The 23,462-nt window shown below is 62.6% G+C and overlaps 1 protein-coding gene across 1 annotated transcript; it reads right to left on the bottom strand.

Moving 5' to 3' along the window:
- Positions 1-29: 29 nt before the first annotated feature.
- TRAF2 (TNF receptor associated factor 2) lies at positions 30-20,090 on the bottom strand. The gene is made up of 11 exons (XM_022578133.3): positions 20,043-20,090; positions 12,711-12,927; positions 12,172-12,250; positions 11,909-12,007; positions 7,637-7,798; positions 6,789-6,863; positions 5,158-5,232; positions 3,375-3,701; positions 2,716-2,893; positions 2,020-2,168; positions 30-1,372 (listed from the first exon to the last, which is right to left on the bottom strand). Exons 2-11 carry the CDS (start codon positions 12,896-12,898, stop codon positions 1,154-1,156), a joined length of 1,551 nt encoding a protein of 516 aa, XP_022433841.1. The 5' UTR covers positions 12,899-12,927; positions 20,043-20,090; the 3' UTR covers positions 30-1,153.
- Between the last annotated feature and the right edge of the window lie 3,372 nt (positions 20,091-23,462).

Below are 23,462 nucleotides of genomic sequence, written 5' to 3'. Positions count from 1 at the left end.
GTGAGAGGGAAAGGAAGCAGGACTTCAACTTTTCTGCAATGTTTCTTTTTAATTAAAATACAGAATTCAAAACGTGTACACGTGTTAATTTTGGACACACGGAGCTTATTACTCTGCGCTTTTCAATTCTTCAACTTCTCAAAACAGAGAAGCGACAGCGTTGTCATGGGTCCTCGTAAGGACTCCACTCTTGAGCACCCAGTCCCGGTCACTAGTGCACCTGGGTGTGGCCAGCTCCCGGCCAGGACGCCGTGCCCATCCTGCAGCCCCGGGCTGAAGCCCTGACTGGGTCCAGCCGAGGTGCAAGCCTGTGCTCAGGCTGCCCAGGCTCTGCCGCTGTCGAGGAAACACCTGGAGGCCGGGCAAGTCCTGGTCCTGGGGAGATGCCACCTGTCAGGTCCCAAATGCAGACAAAGCTGTCGGCCACCCTTCCAGGCCGGGGGACCCCGCACGGAGGGGCGGGGCAGGCCCAGAATCAGGGGCACGCACATGGCACTGCTCTCCAGGGCAGACCCTGGGGAGCCTGAGGGACGAGGAGTTGCCCAGCTAGTAACATCCCAGAAGAGAGAATGGCTGGCTTCACTGAGGCCCGCACGAGCCAGCCTGCAGTGTCAGGGAGCCCACGGAACCACTCAAGAAGCTGGCGACACACGGGGCGTGGAGGCCAGCAGGCCAGGAGGCCCTGGCCAAAGTCACTGATGGCCAGGACGAGAGCCAGATGGACACCACTCACCGCAGAGACTCAAGGGTACAACAGCAACTCCTCCACACCCAACAGGGAGGCCAACGTGTCTTGCGGAGGCTGGGCAGGGGGGTGCTGGACATGCGCCCTGCACGCGCCACTGGGCAGGGGACACGGGATGCCCTCCCCGCCTGCCGGCCTGGTCAGACTGGCCCAGCAGGGCTCTCCCTGGAGTGGCAGCCGGGCCCGAGACCGTCCCTCCTCTCCAGCAGCTCCTCACTGTGGCCCCAGCCGCCCCGCTGCAGGCTGAGGGCTCCACACCTGCACGACCCACCTGCTGGGGACACACGGGCCTACAGCCCACCCCGATGGCCTTGGGCTGAACCCCTTCCCGGGAGGCGGCCCCTGCCTCTGGGACGTGAGCTCGCAGGTGCCCGCCCAGCACAGTGGCCCTGCTCCCGTGGTGAGCAGCTAGAGCCCTGTCAGGTCCACTATGGCCTTGATGAAGATGGCGTCGTCACGCACGTAGGAATTCTTGGCCTCCATCTTGGAGACAGGGCAGAAAAGCGGGCAGCCGCTCGCGATGTTCATGTCGCTGACCGGCCTCTGGAACGAGGATGAGGTCACGTCGGGCCTGAAGGCGTCAATCACATGCTCCCGGTTGTTCTGGTCCAGCAACATCAGGGTCACCTGGGAGGAGAGCGCCCAGGGGACAGCACGTGAGTCACAGCCTGCCCAGCCGGCGGGAGCCCGGTCTGCAGTCGAGTGCCAGGAGCACGGCCGCCACGGGTCGGCCCGGGTCTGTCCATCTGTGCCCATCCCGGCGTCTTCTGTCCACTGACACCAGGATCCGAGGCTGAAGCCCAGGACCCCGCGCCACGTCCATTTGTGCTTTTTTCTGACACTTGTCTAAGGGACGTTTTCCCACCAAAGAGCTCACGCAGCTGTCCCCGCCCCCAGGAACAGCACCCCTCAGGGAGAAGCACGAGCCGGCCCCACGCTCAGTGACGCCACCTCCTCCACGAGGGCCACGGGGCTGCCCAGCGTCGTCATGGCGTCTGTCCTGACTAGTGCCCGGGTCTCCGATTCCTCCCCCGCGTGGGCTCTGGCTTCCCAAGGGTTGGGCCATGCCCTCAGATCAAGGCCCCCTGGCGGCCCCCCTTCCTTGGAACAAACTCTGAGGCAGCACCACCACTAACTGCTGGTCCCGAGTGGCTGACCAGCGGCATGGCCCAGGAGACAATGGACACTGCCCAAGCACTGAGGCGTGGTGACGCCGACACCGGTCACCCACGGGCTCCCGCGTGCCCGCATAGCCGGGGAAGGGCCTTGCGCACCTTCTGGTTGAAGGGCCAGTGCAGGAGGGCGTCGTGGGGGCCCTTCATCAGAACGAAGAAGAGGGACAGGTGCGTCCCGCGCCCGGTGCCATCTCCGTTCAGGTAGGCGCGCAGACACATCTTGTAGCCGTATCTGCTGGTGTAGAAGGCTGTGGGGAGGTGCTGGTGAGCGCCCAGGGCTCAGCCCATGCGGCCACCTCCCCAGGAAACACACACGCGCCACTCAGGGTGGAGGGCACAAGGAGGGAACGTTCTCCTCCAGGCACGCAGTTAGCTGCTCGTGCAAACAGACTTCTCTTGAAAATGGAAGTAGTAATCAGACACAGCACTTCTAAGAAACCCTAAATGCGACCCCGCCCTGGCCCTGCTACCAACCGGGAAGGAACCTCAGGGGCTGGACTGAGACTTGAGCACCAGGCAGGGGCTCTGGGCAGACGGGCTGCGGTTGGACTGAGCCCGACCTGGACAAGTCTCATGTCCAACGGGGAGCAGAGGGGGCGACCACGGACACGGTGGGCCTGCCGTTTAAGGAACGAGATGTGACCCTGACGTGAGGCTGGTGACTGTGGGCTGAGGAGCTGGCTCTGCCGGGGGACCCTGCTGCTCCCGGCCGCAGCAGGGGACAGACCCCAGCCCAGACATGCGGGGGCCCAGGGTGGCAGCAGCTCAGGGGGAGGGCAAGTTCCGGAAGAACACCTGGGGAGAAGATGGCGGGCGTGCGGCCAGACACGGCTTCCTGGCGCTTCCTGGCGAAGTCCGGGATCTTCCAGATGAACACCCCGTCGAAGGTGGACGCCTCCATCTCGTGGACCTTCTGCTCCAGGTCAGCCATGGCCAGGTCCTTCAGGCCGATGCTCCTCTCCAGCTGCTGCACCTGGGGGCACGGGGCCCGTCAGGACGCGCCCCTGGGGCGCCGGGCCAGAGGGGCCTGGGGCTCACCCGCCTCCACAGAGACCAGCTTCCCTCTGGGAGGAACACGCTATGAAACGACCCCCGTGCACAGTGCCTCAGCCTTGCTGGGTCAGCTGCTCTCGGATGGGCTCCATGCCCACGAGACCCCCAACCCCAGGAGGAAACGCGCTCGCTCGTGGGACCCGCATGAAGCGCCAGGCACGTTCCCCACGGCCACCTCTGCCCCCCAGTCAGAGAAGAGGCTCCACCATCGGCCTCTCTGAGCCCCGTGTCGGGCCCTGCGGGGAAGGGGCTCAGAGAGGAGCTCCGTTCAGGCCCAGCGCGGAGAGCCGAGTGCCCGCTGGAAATGCAGGCGCTGCCCTCAAACTCCTGGCTCTGCAGCCCCCTGAGCCCCTGGCACCCGCCCGACGAGGCCTGGGCACCGCGGGCGAGCGGGCACAAACCTTATTACTCAGGGCTTCGATCCTGTCTTGGTCCAGCCGGTGCTGCCGGCCGCAGGCCTCGGCAGTCACAGCCACCCGCTCCACCTCCCGGTTCAGCACGCAGACGATGTTCTCGAAGGTGGCCGTCTTCCGCTCCAGGGCCTCGCACCTCTGCAGCAGCTCCGCCGCCTGGGAGGGCGCTGCCGCCGGGCCTGGCGTGCTGGCCCCCCAGCCCTGCTCGCCCTGGCTGAGGAGGGGGGGCCCGGCCTCCAGGAGGGCGCCCAGAAGCAGGGCCAGGTGCTCCCGGAGCCGCTGCGCCTCGTGCTCCTGCAGCTTCTCGCCCTCCACCTGCCGAGGCACGACGCCCGCTTTCAGCCCCGGGGGCCCGCGGCCGCACACCTCGCTGGAGCACCGGAGCCCGGCGCGCGGCGGCGACACAAGGGTGACCTGCCTTCTCGCTCACCTGCCAGCACTGCATCTGTCACTGTCTGAACTCAACCACGTCTGCGAAACACAGACCTCCCTACGTGACTCACTCGTGTTTCAGGTGATGGGAGAAACACCGCGAAAGAAGTGGCCACGGCTGGGCGGGGGGGAGAGGGATAGAACTCATCTTAAATAGTCCCTATGGATCTGGCTTTGCAGCCACATCCCTTCCAAAGCTCCACAACGAGTTTGGAGGGTCAGACAGCCTCAAAAAGCCTAAAGTGGAAAGAAAGGGACGAACCTCCGCGTGAGGCCCAGCGCCCGGGAGCGCCCTGGGATGGCCAGGCACCTGAGGCTTCTGGAAGCTGGGCCGAGGCCAGCTGGATCCACAGGGTCAATAGGACACTCGTCCTCACTGGGATGTGAAGAGGCCGTAGCAGCGTGTGCCCTAGGCCCTTCCTCTGGCCTCTAACGTCCCCCATGCCAGGGATCCCCGGACCTGAGCGGGAAATGACCAGCACCGTGTTGCCCAGAAGCAGGATGTCAAGCACAAACCCAGGGAATGGGAGGGGCACTGCCCTTGTTCACCCTCATTAGAAAAAACAAAGCAGGACACCGAGACCAAGTGTTGTGAAGTCACCAAGTGACAACACCCCCAGGACTGCTGCCACTGGAAATGCTGCTGGGGTGTCGCTGAGAGCAGAGGGCTGGTGTGCCCGTATCTATGGAGCCAGCCTCTGCTTGCAGGGCCTGCACACGCCCAGCCCTCGGGGGCACAGAACAGGTGGGAAAGGAGGGCAAGGGCACATGAGCAGGGAGCTGCCCAGGCCCGAGGGAGCCGCACAGAAGCTGGCAGGTGCGGTGGGCAGACAGGAGGTGGGGCAGGGCCTGGGGCAAGTCAGCGTGCTGGAGGACAGCCAGGCCGGTGACCGGGGTGCGGTGACGCAGGAGGGCCACGCAGGCCACAGAGGTGAGGCGGGGAGGCAGAGAGGCTCCAGGACCCGTCTGCAGGCAGAACGGAGGCTCTTCTGGGAGACTGGATGTGATGGGAGAGACAGGAGGCGGCTCCAGAACGACCACTGCGCTTTTGGCCAGAAGAGCCAGGTGGAGCAAGGTGTGCTTTTTGGGTGAGGTGAGAGGACGGGCAGAGGGGCATCACTAGACCTCAGGGGGCTGCGACACGCTGGGGGTTCCCAGCAGCTGGGCGGTCAAGGCTGGGCACCAGAGATCACCTGGGGGACGAGCGGACAGAGCCGGGACACCTGAGGGCCGGATTGGAGGTGGAGTGGAGACCGTGTCCGCACGGCGCGGTCACGTCCGCCGGCCTCTGCTTGGGAACCAGGAGCTCCCGGTGGTCCCGCCGCAGACCTGGACTCACCATCTCGGGGCAGCCGACAGCGTGGAACCTGCAGGGGACTCGGCATCTGCCACATGTCCTGACGTGGTCCTGAAACTGACGGGCCTCATCAGACACCAGTCCTCCTCTGCTCCAGCCGCTCCCACACCGACTGGGTCCGCGTCCCATCAAAGGACCCTTGCACCCGCCCCACTGGCCTCTGCACGCTCGGGCCGGACAAAACCCCACAACCTGCTCCCAAAGCTGCAGTGCACACTCACGCACACACGCAAACACGTGCACGTGTGTGTTTGAGGCACGTGGGCCGTCTGGGATCGCCCGCAGAGCCCGTCCCGCGCGTGGGCCTCTGCGTCCCAGAGAGCAGCCCTGCCCACCCCCTCCCTCACAGGCCGGTCTGAGGCCCTGGGGCCTGGGGGCCGGCAGCCTGGGCTCCAAACGGAGCCAGGATTGAGACCAGCAGCCTGGCCAGGGATCAGACCCCACTGCTGGCCTGGCGTGGCGCTGGCCCATGGCCACACTCAGCAGAGCAGAACCCATGACCCAGAGCGTGGCCAGCTGACCCAGCAGTGCCTGGGCCGAGGGAGACACAGCCAGACCGGCATTGCCAGGAGTGGGGGGAGGGGAAGGGGCAGCCACTGGCCTCCACCTGCCAGGGACCCAAAATGTGGGAAATCAGACTTACGCCTGCAGGAAACAGAGAATTTCCTCTGCACCTGGGAGCAGAAAACGATCCCAACTCTGGATCAAAATCCAGAGACAATGAGAAAAACCTTGAAAAGTGCCCCCCAAAACAGAAACAAACCAAAAGTACCATTAACTAAAAGGATAAATAACTGCAACTTACAGCCCTGATATACAAAGAGCTCCAAAAACAGAGAAAACAGAGGACAAATGCCCTGCCAAGAAATGCACAGGAGTCACAAATGCTCCCCAGGAAAAGAAACGCAGGTGAAATTCAGGCAGAAAGCTCTCGGTCACGCTCACAGCTTGAGAAATGCCACCTAAACTAGCCTGGATGCTGTTTTCACCCATCACGTGGGAGAGGCGTGCGCGACCGAGGACAGCTCGGGAGGGGTCCGCGCCCCACCAGCTTCTGGAAGCACCCTCTTCCCAGCTCTTGCCCTGGAGCACTGTAACCGTTGGACAAATCCACGAAAGCTCAACCTCAGAAGCTCAAAAGAAGAGACGAAGGGGCCTCATCGAACAAACTGCAGCTGCCTCCCCGGGGACCAGGTGCGGGCTTCCCACAGGCATGTGAGCATACGCCCTCCCTCTCTCCCAGAGCATGGAGGCTGCCTGGCCGCCACCACCGACTCAGCTCCCAGCACAGACAGGGCGGGCCTGGGGGCCTGCCTGTGGAACCATCGCCACAGCAGGAGCACAGACAAGCCACCGTCCTGTCCTCAGGGACAGAGTCCTCAGGGACAGAGACCTCCCGCAGAGAGAAGAGCCAGGTAAACAGTCCAACTGCCCAGATCCCCGCTCCCTGTGGCCAAGTGGCTCAGATGCAAGGCTGCGCAGTGGGGGGGGGTGGGGGGTGGCGGGAAGAGGAGGAGCCTGCGACCCCACCCCTGGGAACCCCGCCCCCAGAGCAGAGGTGTGGCCTGTCCTTTGAACACCACGCTGCTCAGGGGCGTCAGGGGAGCGCTTACTTTCTCGCGTGTGATCTTCTTCTTGCCGCAGCCCTCGCAGGTCAAGGGGAACTTGGGGCAGACCTGGTGGTGCGCCTGGAAGAGACGGGGCAGCCATCAGAGCTGGGGCCGGGCCAGCAACGCTCCTGAGCCCCGAGGTGGAGACGGCATGCGACACGGGGGTCTGCAGATTCAGGACCTGCCCTCGCCCGGCAGCCGCTGGGGCAACACCAGGAGGAGGAGCGCCCCAGCACCCCGAGAGTACTGCCATCCGGGTGCCAGGCTGGCGGACTTCCTGGTGGCGGGGGACCCAAGCGGCCAGAGCACCTCCGAGACCCCTGACGAGATGCGCAGGGTGGGCGCCCCGAAGTCTCGGGCCCTGGGCTGCCTCTAGAGCTGAGCTTCCCGGGCGTGAAAAACACCTCAAGGACCCGACCAGCCAAATGCAGGCTAATGGCCGGCTTCTTCAACAAACAAACGGCAGAGAGAAAAAGACACCCACAGGGAAAGGCTGAAGGTGAAGAGACCTGCAGACAACAGGGGGGCGTCTGGGTCCCGACCCAGCAGATCCACGTGACCCACACGGACAGACTCTGGAAACGTGGGCACCGAGCTCATTCGTGACCTCAGGAAGCCTGTGAAGCTCCAGACGTGATATAACCCACGGGAAGGTGGCCCGCCCTTCACAAACAAGCGACAACTTCCAGATAAAGCCACACGGCATTCGGGGCCTGTTCAGCGTGAACCCAGGGAGGCTGCTGGCCGAGCGAGAGCGAGGGTGGCGTGGCCGCACGCTGCCGTCCCCCCGTGCAAGCTTGCCCCCCACCCGGGGCCGCCAGGAGCCTCCGAGCCGCCGGGCGTGCGCTCACCTTCATGTCGGCCGAGCAGCAGGGCACCCTGCAGTGCCGGCAGCTGAGGCTTCGCTCCGGGCACGCGTGCTCCAGGTGGTGTTCCTTCTCGCCCAGGCGCACCAGGCCTTTACACGCCGGGCACTCGGTCAGCACGAACGGGCAGTGTCCTTCGTGGCCACTCTGGCAACGAAGGGAGCGATGTGTCGGCGGAGCGCCCATGGGGTTCTGGGCCACTGCCCCGCCGGCCATGGACCGGTCTGGGTTCGTTCTCGGCGCTAGGCCACGGGGGCCACCGCATTCACTCCACTACCCCTGCTCCAGCGCAGAGATCAGGACCCAGATCCAGCCGGCGGCACCCCGCCCTCGGGACACAGAGGGGACAATGAGAGGGGCTGCGGGAACAGGTTCTAAGTGGACGGAGGGCAGAGAAGTGATGCCGTGGGGACCAGAGCGAGAAGCGGATGGAAGCGCAGGCGCACACCCGTCCCGACGCCCAGGCTGAGAGTCCCCGTCCCCGCCCTCCTGGAGCTGAGGACGTGCAGGGTGACGTGGCCAGGGAGGCAGGGGCCCAGCCTGGGCTTCCGAAGGGTCAGGCGGGGCCCAGGCGGGGCTCAGTAAAGCCAGCAGCGCGGGGAGGGCCCGACACGGACAGGCGTGGCCCTGAGCAGCGCAGCACTTGGGGGGCCGCGGCAGCGGGCTGAGCGGAGGTGGCAGCGGCTGAAGAGGTGAGAAAGGGTGGGACCCGGAAACAGGGCCGCAAGCCTAGGGGACAGACAGAAGCTGTGCGCAGCTCTCAGGAAACGCCGGCCGGGAAGGGGCACGGAGGGCGGGCCGGTAAGCAGAGAACGGGAGATGACGGTTTGTTTGCTGTTTTTTAAAAACTGTGGTCAAGTACGCATCACACAAAATCGACCCCTGGTGCCTGGGCACCGAGCACATCCACGTGGTGGGGTCAGCACCTCCACCAAGATTCAGGCTGGGCGCCTGACAAGCTGGGGCAGCTCAGGGCCCCCGCAGAGCTCGCAGAGCTCCACCGCAGTGACCTTGAGGAAGGAGGAGCCTCACGCGGGCTCTGTCTCCACGTGGCCCACAGTCCGAGGCCGAGCGAACAGGCCGGCCGAGTCTCCATCCCATGCAGCAGGCTTGGCTGCCAGGGCCAAAGCTCACCATTTGGGGAGCGAGAAGTGGCGCCAGGTGAACCCCAGAGACATGGCACATGTGGTGCTCTCCCAGCAGCCGGGGTGTGGAGACTTCAGATGTGGTGCCCGTGGCACTCCCGCCTCCTCACAGGACCCCGGGCTCCACGTCTCCCGCAGGGACACACGTCAGATGGAACTCAGCCTTCTCAGCAAGCCTCCCCGGTGACCCCACTCAACCCGACGGGGCTCCGTGGACGCTGCCGCAGAGGCCCGGCCCCAGGACACAGACCGGCCGTGCGGGTGGGCAGGACGCCACTAGGTACAGGGAGCAGAGCAGAGGGGACACCTTCCCCGAGGGCTCCTGCTCCGGCGACAGCTCCTCAAAGGCTCCACGGCGGCCACGCCCGGGAGGTGCTTCCCTCGACCGCCAGGGCACCCCCAGCTTCCCCAGACAGGGCCCTGGTGTGGCCACACTGAGCACAGCCCGAACAATCACCCCGAGCCACAGGGGAGCCTCAGAAACAACCACGCTCATGAAACAAAAACGACAGCACCCAGAGGGCACTTGGATCTGATCAGAGCAAAAGAATACGCTCAAGGGTGAGCCCCGGGGCCACTGGACAACTGGAGAGGGACGCCCGCGGCCAGCGCTGAGCACCCGGCCCCACACAGCTCGCCACTCAGCGGGTGCCCCTGGGATTCAGAGCCCCTGAAGCGCGCACCTGGCGCAGGAGCAGCAGCGCCCTCACAGGCTGGCACGGGCTCTGCGGGCTCCCACTGCCACCAGATGGCTCAGGGAATCAACACTTCAACCAGAGCTCAAGCTAAATGCTCAGGCATTTCAACTCTGGATTCCCTGACACGTGAGCACATCCGACTCTGCTCACCTTTCAGCTGCAAAATGTCCCCATAAGCTGGTCCTCCCTCAGGTCCGCCCGGACCCCTCCTCTGAAGCCCGAGGCCCCTTCTCCCTGCTGTTCCTTCCACGCAGCCCCTGCTTCTCACTTCCAGAAAAGCAGTCCTCAGGGCTGCTATGTGTACTTGGCAGCCACTTCTAACACCTTCTAACTGAACTGGAATCTTAATTCACTGAATTTTTAGAAAATACTAGACATGGCTGCAAAGGAAAAACTTATTCAAAGGCTGACCAGGATTTGCCCCACCTCGCCACACTCTCAGGAGCTCAGCCGCAGCCTCAGCATTTCCCAGCACCGCCCCAACTTTGAGCAACCCAAAGGGCAAACGTGTTGGCTCCGGGCTGGGAGCAGGGCCACTGCTGCAGCAAGGTGGCCGCCCCGCGCCCCGAGGTGGGGTCTCACCCCAGCTAGAGAGAGGTTTACCCAACGTCAAAGGCTGCACCGAGAGACCCAGAGCAGTGCCCGTCTCCCACGTGACCAACCCCCAGGGACTTTCCTGAGTTCCCCGGGTGCAGCCAGGGACTTTCCAGCCCACATGCCTGCAGGGCCGGCGCAGGGCCCACGGGCTGGCTGCAGTCCCAGGCCCTCGGCCAGGGGCCTGCGAAGCCACCACCCGCACCAGCGGCCTGGAGACGGCAGAAACCCCAGAGGACTCGGGAGCTGGGGTTATTCCGCCTGTCCCTGGGGGTCTTTGGTCCCCTCAAAAGGTGACACAGTACCCGCTGCACTCCCTGCTGGGGCTCCCCACCCGCCCAGGAGAGACCCTGCCCTGAGGCCAGCTCTCCGGACAGCGCTGGGCAACAACAGCTCAGGCCCGTCTGCTGAGCAGGGCCTTGGTGGCAGCACCCCCTGCCTGCGCCCCTGCCCCATGGTGGCCCCTGGGCGTCGGAGGCCTCTGTCCACGGACTGCAGTCCTACTCCCCAGAAGGGCACAGAGAGGCCTCCGCTTCCAGGCGCCCGTCAGAGGAAAGCCCAGCTTCTGTCCACCCGACCACTGGCTCCTCCCCAGAGACGGCCAAGCTGTTCCTCTGGCAAAACGCAACCGAGAGCCTGAAGCCCACAAGGTCGAGTCGGTCAAGAAGACCAGAGGACGCCGCCGCGCAGCGCCCGGGACGGGAGCAGGAGGGAGGAGCCCCAGGAACCCAGGACCCCAGTTCCAGAGCCAACAGGCTCTCCCCTGTGTTGTGACTCAGTCGTAGCCCGGCGCCCACCCCATGGCAGGGAGGCTGCTCCGTGGCCTGGGCAGCCCTGGGCGTAGGCGAGCCGGGTCCCCTGCAAACAGCCCCTCCAGCCTCGCCAGCCTCGGCCGCATGGGACAGCAACAAGGTCTCCCCACCTTAAGGACCCAGCCCATTACTCTGCACCACTGCACACGACCTCCCGGCCCGGGCAGCCTCCACTCCACCTCCTGTCTCACAGGGCTGGTTCCCGCATGTTCTGTCCTCCTCTGCTGGGCTCATCTCACTGAGACCCCAAAGCTGATTGAGAGTGGCCTCAGCGTGATATCCCCAAGGTCCGTCCCCGCTGTAGCCTGGGGCGGGGCTCCCTTCCTCTCGTGACTGGACACTATTCCGTGGCACGACCAGCCCCCATCTTGTGTGTCCCGCCCTCTGCCAGGGACACTTGGCTGCCGGGAACGGTGCTACTGGGAGCACTCACGCGCAGGCACCTTGGAGACGGAAGTTTTTAAGGGCGTTTGATCACCAGGAAGAGTGTCCGGAGGGGCTCACAGCCGCAGGTTCAGCTGCCGGAGGCCCAGCACACAGGGACCCCGACATGCCAGCCTCGCACGGCAGAGACAGGCCTGCAAGATACGCACCCGGCCACTGCCCTTGTCACTGGCCAGATGCCTTCCTGTGACCCCAGAATGGACGTGCAAGCTACTCCCGCGTCTTCCAGTGGCAGCGCTATCCAAGTGAGGAAAGACAACGAAGTCCCGTCGGCGAGAAAGCTAGTTTCCTGCCTGCGCGGCGCTCTCAGGGCCGGACCAGGGTCCCCGCACACACCGCTGCTCACCGCCACCGCACTGCGGCTGGAGGACCGCGTCCACGGACACACCAGGAAACAGCCCAGACAGGGTGAGCACCCCACCCCGGGCCACACACCCGGCTCCCCCGGCTCCAGAGTCTAGGTGGGCACGTCCGGAGCAGCAGCTGCACCGCCTTCCGCGGGAGTCAGGCGGGCTTGAAGCTGCTCTGCGGGAGGGGCTTCAGCCAGCGCAGGGCAGCCCCTACCTCGTACTCCTTCAGGGTCCCCTTCCAGGTGCAGCCCTCGCTGGAACAGACGGCCGGCAGGCTCTCTACCTCCCTGCGGGCAGCATTGTCCGGGAAAGCCTGGGGAGAGAGCGTACCTCGGGTAAGCCCCCTCCCAGATGCCCACCCGCCTGGCGCCCCACACCACGAGCCTTGCGGGGAGGCTCGGGACCAGGGCGCCTCTCCCATGGCCGTTCCCAGGTTCCCTCTCCCCTCGACACCGTCAGCGTGGACGGCTCACTCACCGAGCTGCTCTCCAGGATAGAGACGCCTTCCTCGTAAATGCCCTCGTTCACGCAGGCGGCACAGTTCTGGGGCCCGGAGCTGGTGGGGAGAGGGGGAGGCCGCACTGTGAAACCCGCCGTGGAGGGTGGGAGACCCGCGGCCTCACCAACACAGGCCCACGCCACGGCTCGGGCTCTGGAGCCTCTGTCGGCCACCGGGGTGGCCAGCGGACACGACGCACCGTGCGAGACACTCGGGGCCCAGCCCCAAACCCCGGCCCGTCTGAATGCGACCCGCGCAGACGGATGCCAGGACCAGGGGCTGCTGTCCTCCTGCTGACGGGCCGGAGGCCCCACCTCCCGACCCCGCAGGGACTCGGGCGCCCAGCGCAAAGGGAGCGGGAGCCTCCAGGCAATTTTAAACTGTCCGCTTCCCACCAGAGACAAGGAGAAGCAGGGAAAACAGACTCTAAGGAGACGCTTGACTTCACCCCACACCAAAGCAGCCCTGGGCCACGCGGGCATCAGTGTCCGATCCTGGCAGCTCCCGGCGCCCCTACCTCAGGATGCTGCTCAGGCAGAAGGAACAATAGCGGTGGCCACACTGAGCCTGGAAGGGCCTGCGCAGGACGTTCCTGCAGGCCGAGCACAGGTACTTGTCCTCTAGCTTGGTCCCCAGGAGGGTCTTGGAGAAGCCAGGCTGCAGCAGGTCCAGGGAGCCGGGAGGGGTCGCGCTGGCTGCAGCCATGAGCACCGCAGCCCCACCAAGGCCAAGTCCTAAGGGAGAGCACAGCGTGTCACGGCGGGTCCGGGGATGTGCAAGGCCTGGACCATTGGGCCTCTGAGAGGCAGGACGTCAGCGCTCCGGGGAGCCCAGCGCAGGCGGGGCTAAGGCTGAGACAGCGGGCACCCACACGCCCGCCGCAGCCCTGGGCCCAGCGGGCTGTCCTTGTGGCCGCCCGGCCCAGGCCTCTGCTCCCAGGCCAGCTGGCCGGGCTCGCATCTGACCGTGATCGCGGACCCCAATCCTTGCGCCCTGCCGTCTCCCCAAGGCTCCAGGTGAGAATGTGTCCTTAGAACACTGGACAGCTTGGCAGGCGACGGCCCCGGGCAGGCCCAGGAGACGGCCGTACCAACCCTCAGCCCCAGGACAGGGGTGCGGCCTGCGTGCAGCTGCTGCTCTGCTTCCGTCCCCACAGCCAGGGTCCCTCTCGCTTCAGAGCTGCCCTTCGCCGTCCACCAGGCCTTGGTAAGGCCGCCACGCAAGGTACCCAGGATGGGCGAGCGGGCGGAGGGCCCCCCACAGCGCTCAGAGGCCTGCTCTTCGTCCGCTACCCTGGCAGGCCACCCCAGCCCTTCGTGCAAATCCCCGAAGAGCCCTCCCTGCCCCCGCACGCCCCCAGCACACACGCCCACGTCTGCTCTGGGGTCTGGGCATGGTCAAGTCAGGACGCTATGAAACTCTGCCCCTTTCTGGGGCGCGGAGGCGGGGGGTCTGCTTGGGCAGCGACCGTGCACAGGGGGCCACGTGCACTGTCCTAAGCTGGCCTGACACCGAGGGGACAGCACAGACGGTGTCGCCCCCTAGCTGCTGGGCAAAGCCACTCTCAATCAGCTGTGGGGTCCGTAACACAGGAGGCCTTACTCGGAGGGCCCTCCGCAGCTCCCAGGACGTTTCACAACCGACATTCTTGCCTCCAACCACCGACAGAAGGGACGCTGTGCCCGGGCACCTCGGGAGGGCACACCTCTGCCTCTCTCGCGCTCTCCTCACACTGGCAGGCCTGGCCCCTGGAGGGTCCATCTGTCAATTCGACAGCTGGGGGATCTCATTCCTTCAAGCCCTCACAACACAGATGTGCAAGCATGAGAGGTGCCTTTATTAGTAAAACCTTTCGGTGGACGATGTGAACAAAAAGTCCCAAGAGCTCACGGACACGCCCCCAGTGTGGGCCAGGGCAGCTCAAGATCAGGCTGTGGTGGCCACACGCGTGTGTGCGTCTGGAACACAGGCCCGTGAAGGTGCACTCCCTCCCGCGTGAGAGGCATCACGTTCCTAGCTTCCCTCTTTTTCTGGTCATGCTAACTAAATTGATTTTGTAACCTTGATGGTTTAAAATATCATGGCTCCAAACTACATGAGAAAGAGGAGTTTTTATTTTTGAATATAACATGAAAAAAAAAAAAAAGCCACCTTCTTTAGGTCGAAACCCTGTATTTGTTATAAGGTGTTAAATAAAATGAAATGTGGGAATTCCCTGGCGGTCCACTCGTCAGGGCTTCGCACCTTCATTGCCGAGGGCACGGGTTCAATCCCTGGTTGGGGAAACTAAGATGCCACGAGCTGCGTCGCGGCCATAAATAAATAAATAGACAAACAAAATAAACAAGATGAAACACAAAGGCCTCTGTGGCTGCAGCCATGTTTTACACAGGCAGGGCCAGAAAGCAAAATAAAAAATGAAGCTCGTGCAAGGCGTAAGGATGAGGGTGACGCTTTTCTCGCTGCCAATCTCAAACACAGTCTCCAGGGGACCTGTCAGGAGTGACTTTCTTCTTTTGCGATGACTTTCCGCCCGAATGTGGCCGACCTGGGGGAAACACTTTTTGGCCGACTGACCACACCTTCTGTGGCAGATTGAGCCCATTTTATTAATCCATGGACCTTTACTCCTGTTGGACATAAAAGAACCACAAACGGTCTCTTTCTTGAGCAATAAAGAAGGAAAAGGCCCCAACACACAGTGGGCCTCGTCTTCCCCGCTCAGCGGTCACAGCTACCTGGCGCGGCAGGAGGGCGGGCGGTCAGAGGGCGCCCTTGCCACGCCCTAGGAGGTCTCAGTGCTTAAGGCCTTAAATGTCTTATTCAAGTCACAGTTATACACTTGAACCCTCAAGAACTGTAATGGAAAACATCATACAGACTCTAAAGCGCCGTGCCCAAACTCAGCGCTGAAAGTCACCCGACCTGCCCAAACATCAGAAGAAACCTCCGCGTCTCTGGCCCTTTCGGACCCTCCTGGCGCCACACACTCCACCCACCAGCAGTCACACAGGGCTGGGGGCTGGGCGACCGGCAGCCTTTGTACTTAGGGGTCAGATGTTACAAGCCTCCAATATGGAACCAAACACCCCTACTGGTCCTTCCAAGCTTCCAGTTTATTTTCCAAATCCTGACTCTCAGGTGAGGTGGTAAAAAACAAGAACTACATCCATTCACACGACTCACCAGGGAGTGTGAACGAGCGTTCCCACAGCCCGGCCCTGGTCTCACACTTACGTCACTCCCCAAATATGCTGCAGACGTGAATGCACTAACTTTATACAAGAAACCTGCATTTTGTTGAAACGGCATTTCTACTAGATACAAAACATTATTTACAGGATAATTTCAGTTACGTGAAGCTCGAGGATAGGCGAAGCTAACCTATGACGACAGAAGTTAGAACAGCAGTTACCCTTGGGGTTGGGAACTGGGATACAACAGACGTTGGGTCTTCGTCCTGGTTCTTGGCACAAAGCACCAGCACCCAGAACCCCTGGGGCTTCCTGAGCCATGGGGACAGAGGAGCATCTCCGCGGTGGGGGGCGGGGGCGGCGACACTGGCCACTGACTTAATCACCAGTGATTCAATCAATCCTGCCTTCAGAACCGAGTCCCGGTGAAAACCCTAAACGACCGGGTTTGGAGAGCTTCTGGGTTGAACACGTGGAGGTGCTGGGAAGGGGGTGCTGGAGAGGGCATGGAGGCTCCGCGTCCCTCCCTGTACCTGGCCCTGTGTGTCTCTCCCAGCGGGCTGTTAGGCATGTTTCTCTGAGCCCTTCTAGCAAATTACTGACCGCAAGGAGGGGGTCATGGGGACCCTCAATTTACAGTCGGTCAGTCAGAAGTATGGGAGGCCCCGTCTCCCCACTGGCATCTGAAGTGGGGTGGGGGCAGCCTTGTGCAACCAAACCCTTAACACAAGGGGTCTGTGCTAACTCCAGACGGCCAGTGTCAGAACTGAATTAAACTGCAGGATGCCCAGTCGGCATCTATCAAGAAAGGTAGGGCTTCCCTGGTGGCGCAGTGGTTAGGAGTCCGCCTGCCGATGCAGGGGACGCGGGTTCGTGCCCCAGTCCGGGAGGATCCCGCGTGCCACGGAGCGGCTGGGCCCGTGAGCCATGGCCGCTGAGCCTGCGCGTCCGGAGCCTGTGCTCCGCAGTGGGAGAGGCCACAGCAGTGAGAGGCCCGCGTACCGCAAAGAAAAAAAAAACAAAAGCCAGGCAGAACTGCTTGGTGTGGGGAAACCCACACATCTGGAGTCAGAAACCCCGTGAGACGCGAAACAGAGAAGCTTTCCATGCGGGAGGGTCAGTGCTGCCTGAGGGATGTGAGGGCTTCCGGAAGGCAAGGCATGACTGTATATGTGGACACAGGTGCATCTGGCTGTACATTTAGGACTTGTGCATTTTGCTGTATGTATGCCTCATTTTAAAAAGAAAGAGATGGAGTTTCTATTCCCGAGAGTCGAAAGAAAGATGGTGAAATCCCTAATTATGGTACACCCATGCACGTTTATCCAGAATAACTCTGCTTCATAATATTAACAATGGCAGAATAACCTCAAAAACCGGTTTTAACACAAAAGAAGCCCCCCCAGGTGGGGCTGCATCTCCCTCCTGCCTCCCCACCCCCAGGAGAGTGGGGGGCATCTGGCACCCCACCGCTGTTCTGCCATTTCCTGTGCCCCCTTCCCAAGCCCAGGTCCCGCCTGGGTACACAGCAGGAGGACCCAGGGAAAGAGCCGTCCCTGTGAGAAATCACAGAGACCCCGACTGAGCCGGAGGCCGCTGGGCAGCTGGGCTCCACCGTCCTCAGCCCGGTGTGTGGGGGTCAGGGACTAATTCTCAGAAGGCTACATTGCTGCCCAAACCGACATCACATCAGGTGTCGGAGCACTTGGCTGCTGGGGGCCACCTGTTGCCAGCAGACACACGGGTTCAACCCAGGACCTTCCCTCTGGGATGCCCCAACGCAAGGACCAAACTCCCCCAAATCCACGCTCCACTGAAAGCTGCCCCTGCTGCATGCCACGCTGGGTCCCCCAGGTCCGAGACTCCTGAAGCAACTCCCGGGGACCTGTGACCGCACACAGCGTGTGTTCTCATCCACGTGAACGTTATCGTTGACGCTACTTTCATCTTCATTCAAGCTCAACGTGATGCCAAGTGGTCTGGTACCAACCTAACGCCCAACAGCCGTTTACACTCAAGCACACAGCAAACGCTGCGCCGTCCCTTCCCGCCCGCGCCCACTCACAGCTACTCGTGCCATCAACACACCCAGATTCTTACGAAAAACTGGGGCCATCAACAGGGAGACGCTGATCAATGACGCAGCGATTCTGCCCCTTTGAGGCCTCAGCCCCACCTCACGCCCACCTCAAACGGGCCAGGAAATCCACTGGCTCTACCCGCTACAAACATCCAGGACCTGACCACACTGCTACCACTGGGCCCAGCCACCGTCCACTGTGACCTGACTCACCGCAGGAGCCTCCCGAGGCCCTTAAGTACGAGCTGGGGACTTGGGCTCCTCCCTCAGACCCCCAGCCTTCCAGGGCCTCTGCTGCTCGGCTTCCTGAACAACCCTCGCCTCCCCGCACCGTTCCTCGGCCCGGGCAGCATCGCGGGCCTGGAGGCAGGGAGGAGGGACCTGGGCCCATGGGAGGTGCAGGGGTGCCCTCCGTGCTCCCAAGGCTCCCGCCGGTCACTGGCTCCTATATCCGTGTCTGACCCTTCCTCCGTGCTGCACCACTGGCCCAGCCGGGCGCCACCCCACCACAAAGCAGGGCACCCCAATCCTGGAGCCCGCACTGTAGTCACCTCCACTACTCACCTCCTACCCCCACCGCTGCTGTGTCCTCGCCTCCCTAAATCACAGCCAGTCCCCAAGAACACCTGCCCCAAACGCCATCTCCACCGCCTGCTGGCCCTGCAGGGAACACGGTGGCCACTGTGTTCCTGCTCAGAGCCAGGGGACAGCTTCCGCGGAGCCTGCCCCCCTCACTCCCCGAGGCTCAGCCGCCCAGGCCTTTGCGAGCGATCCTCACCCATCTCCGTGAAGGAGCAGGCCCAGGACACAGGGAGGACAGGGCAACAAGCCCAGGTGTGGACACAGGAACAGACGGAAGGGGTGCACCCCATTCTTGGCATGATCTGTGGAACCTGTGGGTCATTTTTTCTGCGTTTTCTTCTCTGCACCTTCCTCCCCTTGCCCATGTGTGCGCTGCCCTGCGGTGGAAACCCACCTGCCGGACCGTGCCCAGTCCACGCTGGTGTGCTGACCGTGCGGGCGGGCGGGCAGGCGGGCTGGTGTCTCTCACTGCCAGAGGGGGGCCCACACCTGGCTCAGAACTAAGTCAGAAGGCCTTTTCTTCCCGGAGAAAACATTTTCTCCAGCACCAAGTGATGGCTGTAAATTCCTTGCTCTAGTCCACAGTTTACGACCACTGTTGAAACAACCCATTTCTTCAGGTCCCCAGGGGAATGACATGCGTGTTTGTCTCCCCAGAGGGAGTGAGCCTGTGATGTACCTACGGGACCTGCACTCTGTCGCTCCGCATGGATGTTTCCAGGCTCCTGCTGTGCGGCACGCGTGGAGCTGGGGAGACTGGGCAGCACCGTTACCGATGCGGCCAACAGGCGAGGGCCACAGGGCACAATGCAACCGCAGGTGGCACAGGTCTGGGACGCAGGGGGGACACCGGAAGGGCCCATGGTGCGGCCTGGGTGTGTCAGGAGGTGCGCTCAGGGCTGTCCCAGGCCAAAGGACCAGAGAGCACAGAGGCCCAAATCACAGCTCCGGCCTTTGGGAGCTGCAGCCTCACGGGGGCTGGGCTGTGTCCCCAGGCGTGGGGCTGAGGTGGGGCACCGGCCAGGCTGGGGCCTGGCATCAGAGAGAGCGGCTGCTCGAACGTGTGGAGATGCTACTGCCGAAAGCACTGAAAGCTTCTACTCCTCAGAAAAGCTTCCAAAAAAGCACTGCTTAGGATTTTGTTTGTTTGAAATTCAAGCAACGGTGAGTTTTGCGGTATGTAAATTACACTGCAATAAAGCTGTTAAAAATAACCCAAACAACAATTCTGGGCTGCTTGGGACCCCCACCTAAAGCCAGTAACTGAGTTGCTAAACGCTGTCGTCCTCGCCGGGGACATGTGGTCCCTGAGTCACGCAGGGCCCGGCGTCAGGCCTGGCACGCCCCCTGTTCTGCTAGACTCAAGGCCGGGCGGAGCGGCTGCTGTCACAGGCGCAGCTGTCCCCAGCTCTCCCCCGTCCCCACCGTCCGGTCCACGAGGAGCCCGCTCTGCCTCCAGGGAGCGTCTGGCCCCGCACACACAGCAGTTTTCTGAGTCCCCACGCCAGGCTCCGTCCGCCCCGGCAGCTCCCTAGACCCCTGCATCCTCCCCATCCACCTCGGGGCTCGGTGTCACCGTCGGACAAGGCCCAAGCTCAGGGGGGTCGGAGACACGGGGAGAGGGCCCGGGGCAGCAAGCGACAAGCGGCGATCCCCGAGGTCCAGGCCGCCCGCGGAGCCCGTCCGGACCCCGAGCGGGGCAGGAAGCCCCTCGGGGGCAAGAAGGGGTGGGGCGCCGCAGCCGAGGCTCGGGGGCGGCCCGGGGGGCGTGGACCCCGCGCGGACCCGGGCCGGCCGCCGTGGACGCCCCGCCGTTCGCGAACTTTCCTGTGAGGGGCCCGCTCCGACTTTCAGTTTCCGGCTCCGAGAAATCCCCTCAAGCCCGCGCGCGGCGGCGGCCGTGCCTCCGGCCGGGCCTCCTGGCACCGCGCGCCCCCCCCGCCCCTCGACCTAGACCCCGAACCCCAACCCCAAACCTCGCAGCGCGACTCACCAACCACCGCCGCGCGCCCGGAACTGCCTGCCCGCCTGCCGCCGCCGCCGCCGCCGCCGCCCCGCCCACGAGCCCGCCTGATGGACTGATGTGGAGACCTACCAGGAGAGCGCAGGAAGCCACACAGGGCCCCGATTGACCAGTTTTCTCCCCCGCCCCCTGCTTCGGGCCCTCCCTCCTGACGGACTGACACAAAAGCCTACCAAGTGCCCGCAGAGAGCCACAGCGGGCACCGATTGGCCAGCTTTCTCCCCCGCCCCCCCCACCTCGGGCCCTCACTACTGACTGACTGACACAACAGCCTACCAGAAGCGCGCAGGGAGCCGCAGCGGGCGCCGATTGGGCGGAGCTGACGCGGCTAGAGTACTTAAGTCGCCCGCGGACTCTCTTTAGGTGGAGTCTGCCTTCGCTGGCGCGGCTCACTGGTTGGAGGGCGTGGTGCCGCTGTTCCCGCAGAGGGTTAGCTCCAGGCGCAGGGCACGGCCCCAGTGTGGGTTACATTTATGAGAAAAAGTACAAATAGACGCCGCTCACCTAAAGGGTAGGAAGGCTTTAGAGGTCTCCTTTCGGAGTAGTGAAATGTTCTAGATCTAGGTAGTGGCAACGGTTGCCCGACATTACAAAGTACAAATGACACTGAATTGTAAGCTTTAAAATGGTTTAAACGGTGAATTTTATCTTATGTGAATTTCACCACCAAACAAAACAATATGCACAGCCTATGGCACATGGACACACACGAGTGGAAATATTTAGAAAGGAAGCGCTGGTCTTGACCAGAAAAAAGGGGCAGCACACTGCCGCTAAGTGTGTGACCTGAGGACAAGCCGTTTCTCATCTGCTAAAGGACAGTGGGGACAATTTGGATTCTCTCCTGTGGAATACAGCTTTCTAAATACCTGAGAACAGCGTCTCATCTGATACCAGCACCCGGAAATGGGGACGGCTCTCCCCATTTTGCAGAAAAGGAAAGATTACGAGAGGCAAGATTCCTTACCCAGGTCACACAGCACACTGGGCACCCCCGCTCCAGGGGGAGCATCTGAAGCCACGCAGACTGTTCAAGGACAGAGTAAACGACACAGGCAGGCTGTGAAGCCACATGATGTAAAGGGTCCACGCTGTGTCCAGAAGTACTCACATCACACTGCATAAATCATTACTAGGTTTGGAGTCGGAATTCCCCGATCCCAAACGCCACATCTCCGGGATACAGCAGCAAGGCCACTAGGCCTCCATTACAAGTTCCGTGAACTTCAAGGCTGAGTTTGCCACCAGCAGCCGTGGAAACCTCCTCAGTCCCCACCTACGCGTTCCATGAGGTTTCCCTCAAGGCCCATAACTAACCGAGCTCTCAGGTGTAAGGAGGTTTCTCCTCCCGGGGTCTGGGGGGCCGAGGCCATCCTGTGAACCCACTGGCAGCACAGAAGGAAGTGGCTCTTGCTGCAGAGAGGAGGTCCCCCCTCAGCAGCACCCCTCTTTCTTCAGGGTAAAGTGGAAGTTGTTCGCCGGCCTTCTGCAGTGACTCCCTGGGGAGGGTCAGACCTCACTCACCCTTCCAGCATCGGGGACAGCACAGGAGCGCTGGGCTCAGGGCCCCCTCAGCCCACCCTGCATCCCGAAGAGATTTCCTGGACGAAGGTCTTGCTTCCCGGGAAGGTGGCTGCCTGCAGCCTTCGGCACTGACAGGGCTGAGCCCATCTCGAAGGACCTGGCGATGCTTCCAGCATGAAAATGATTTCATATCTCTCAGACTGCCAGTTTCAGAGGATTTTCCTGAATACATTGTGTGTGTGTGTGTGTGTGTGTGTGTGTGTGTGTGTGAGAGAGAGAGAGAGAGAGAGAGAGATTCTGACAACAGGCCCCCGAGTTGAGACTGGGTAGAGGGAGCCTCGGCAGGGAGGGGCTGCTGACTGAGAAGCGGCCAGCCCACCCCCGCCTGCCAGCTCAGAAGGGTGACACCTCGATCCAGACGGGCTGGAAAAGGGATGACTCACTCTGGTCGTCGGGCAACTCAGGGGATTCCCACGCGGGTTCCTTCCTGCCAAAAAGAAAGCAAAACTCAGCCTCTGAGGCAGCCATGCAGGGAGGTGGCTGGGACAGCCCCGAGCAGACCCTAGAGGGGGCCTGCGTCATCCACCTGCTCCCTGAGGGCTGGGGTCTAGGGCCTCTGTCCTGTGCCTCAGTGCCCCCCAGAGAGAGGCGTGGGCCTGGCTACAGATCCGGGTCGATGCTGCGGTGGACGCTGGCTTTTCACAGCTCGCCGGCCAGGCAGGAGAGGCCCCATCAGCTGCCCACTGGACCTGCAGACCCCGGGGGAGGGTGCTGCCGCGGCCACCCACTCTGCCCCAAGGCCCCCTCTCCCAGGCCCCTGGCGCCTGCCACGCCCCCTTGGCTTTCCTCCCTCGGGTCCTGGTCTGCGCCCAGGACATTTCTGAATGCTGGTGGCACCTCCGCTCCCCACTGGCATGGCCAGTCCCCTTGGACATCTCACTTCCCATCCTTTACACACCCAGGCCTCTGGGAGACAGCACTCAGGGCCAGGAGGCAGGAAGGCCGACATGGGCCCCCACTTAGGACCCTGGACATGGGCTGTCCCTCCTGTGCCCGGTGCTGTCCCCAGAGCAGAGGCCGGCACTGAGCAGAGCCAGCCTCCCAGTACAGCCCACTTCCTGTCCTGAGAGCTCGGCCCCGCTTCTTTTCTCGCTTTTCAGACATTGGAAGGTCAACCGGGGGCTGCAGCTTCTGAAAGGAGCTGGTTTCACTCTCGCTGTGTAATCACCTAGATGGATGCGTTTCCAGAAAGGCCGGCCTCCAGCTCTGCCCAGAATTCCCCTGCCCGGGAGTCAGCCACAAGGGGCTCCCCCACCCCCCCTCCTGGGAGTGCACAGCCAGCACCGTCCCTCCCCAAGAAAAGGAGAAAGACGAGGCTGGTGAGACCCCGCAGCTGATTTCATGGCAGTAGCCAGTGCTCTGGGACCAGGACCGCCCACGCCCAGGCCCTAATGAGGTGCAGAGAGCACGGTGGTGACAGCGTGCACATAGCGCTGCGCCCTCTGTAAGCAAAGGTGGAAAAGAATGGTTTCCGTGTCTGTTTGTACTCTCTGTAGACTTGGGAAGGGTGCAGGAGAAAGTAATCAACATGATGGGGGCCAAGGAGCAGGCCATGGTCACTGTACACCATCCCACAGTTTTTAAACCACCTGATGGTACCACCGATTCAAAAGCATTTGGTTTTAAGCAACAGAAGGTCATTTCGGAAGCTCTGGAAAACACAGAAAAGTACCAGGAAGAAGGCAAAGATCACCCCAAATTCCCCCACCCTGCCCAGATTCCCCACTCAACACCCACCTCCCTTCAGCCGATCTCAGAAAACGGACGCCACCCCACACCCGGAACCGAAGGCCTGGGGGACAGCCT

The sequence above is a fragment of the Delphinapterus leucas genome, chromosome 6 (genome assembly GCF_059928025.1).
Source record: "Delphinapterus leucas isolate spDelLeu-1000000601 "Yukka" chromosome 6, BTC_Dleu_Yukka2, whole genome shotgun sequence".
Lineage (NCBI taxonomy): Eukaryota > Metazoa > Chordata > Mammalia > Artiodactyla > Monodontidae > Delphinapterus > Delphinapterus leucas.
This window is presented reverse-complemented; position numbering and strand designations above follow the sequence as displayed.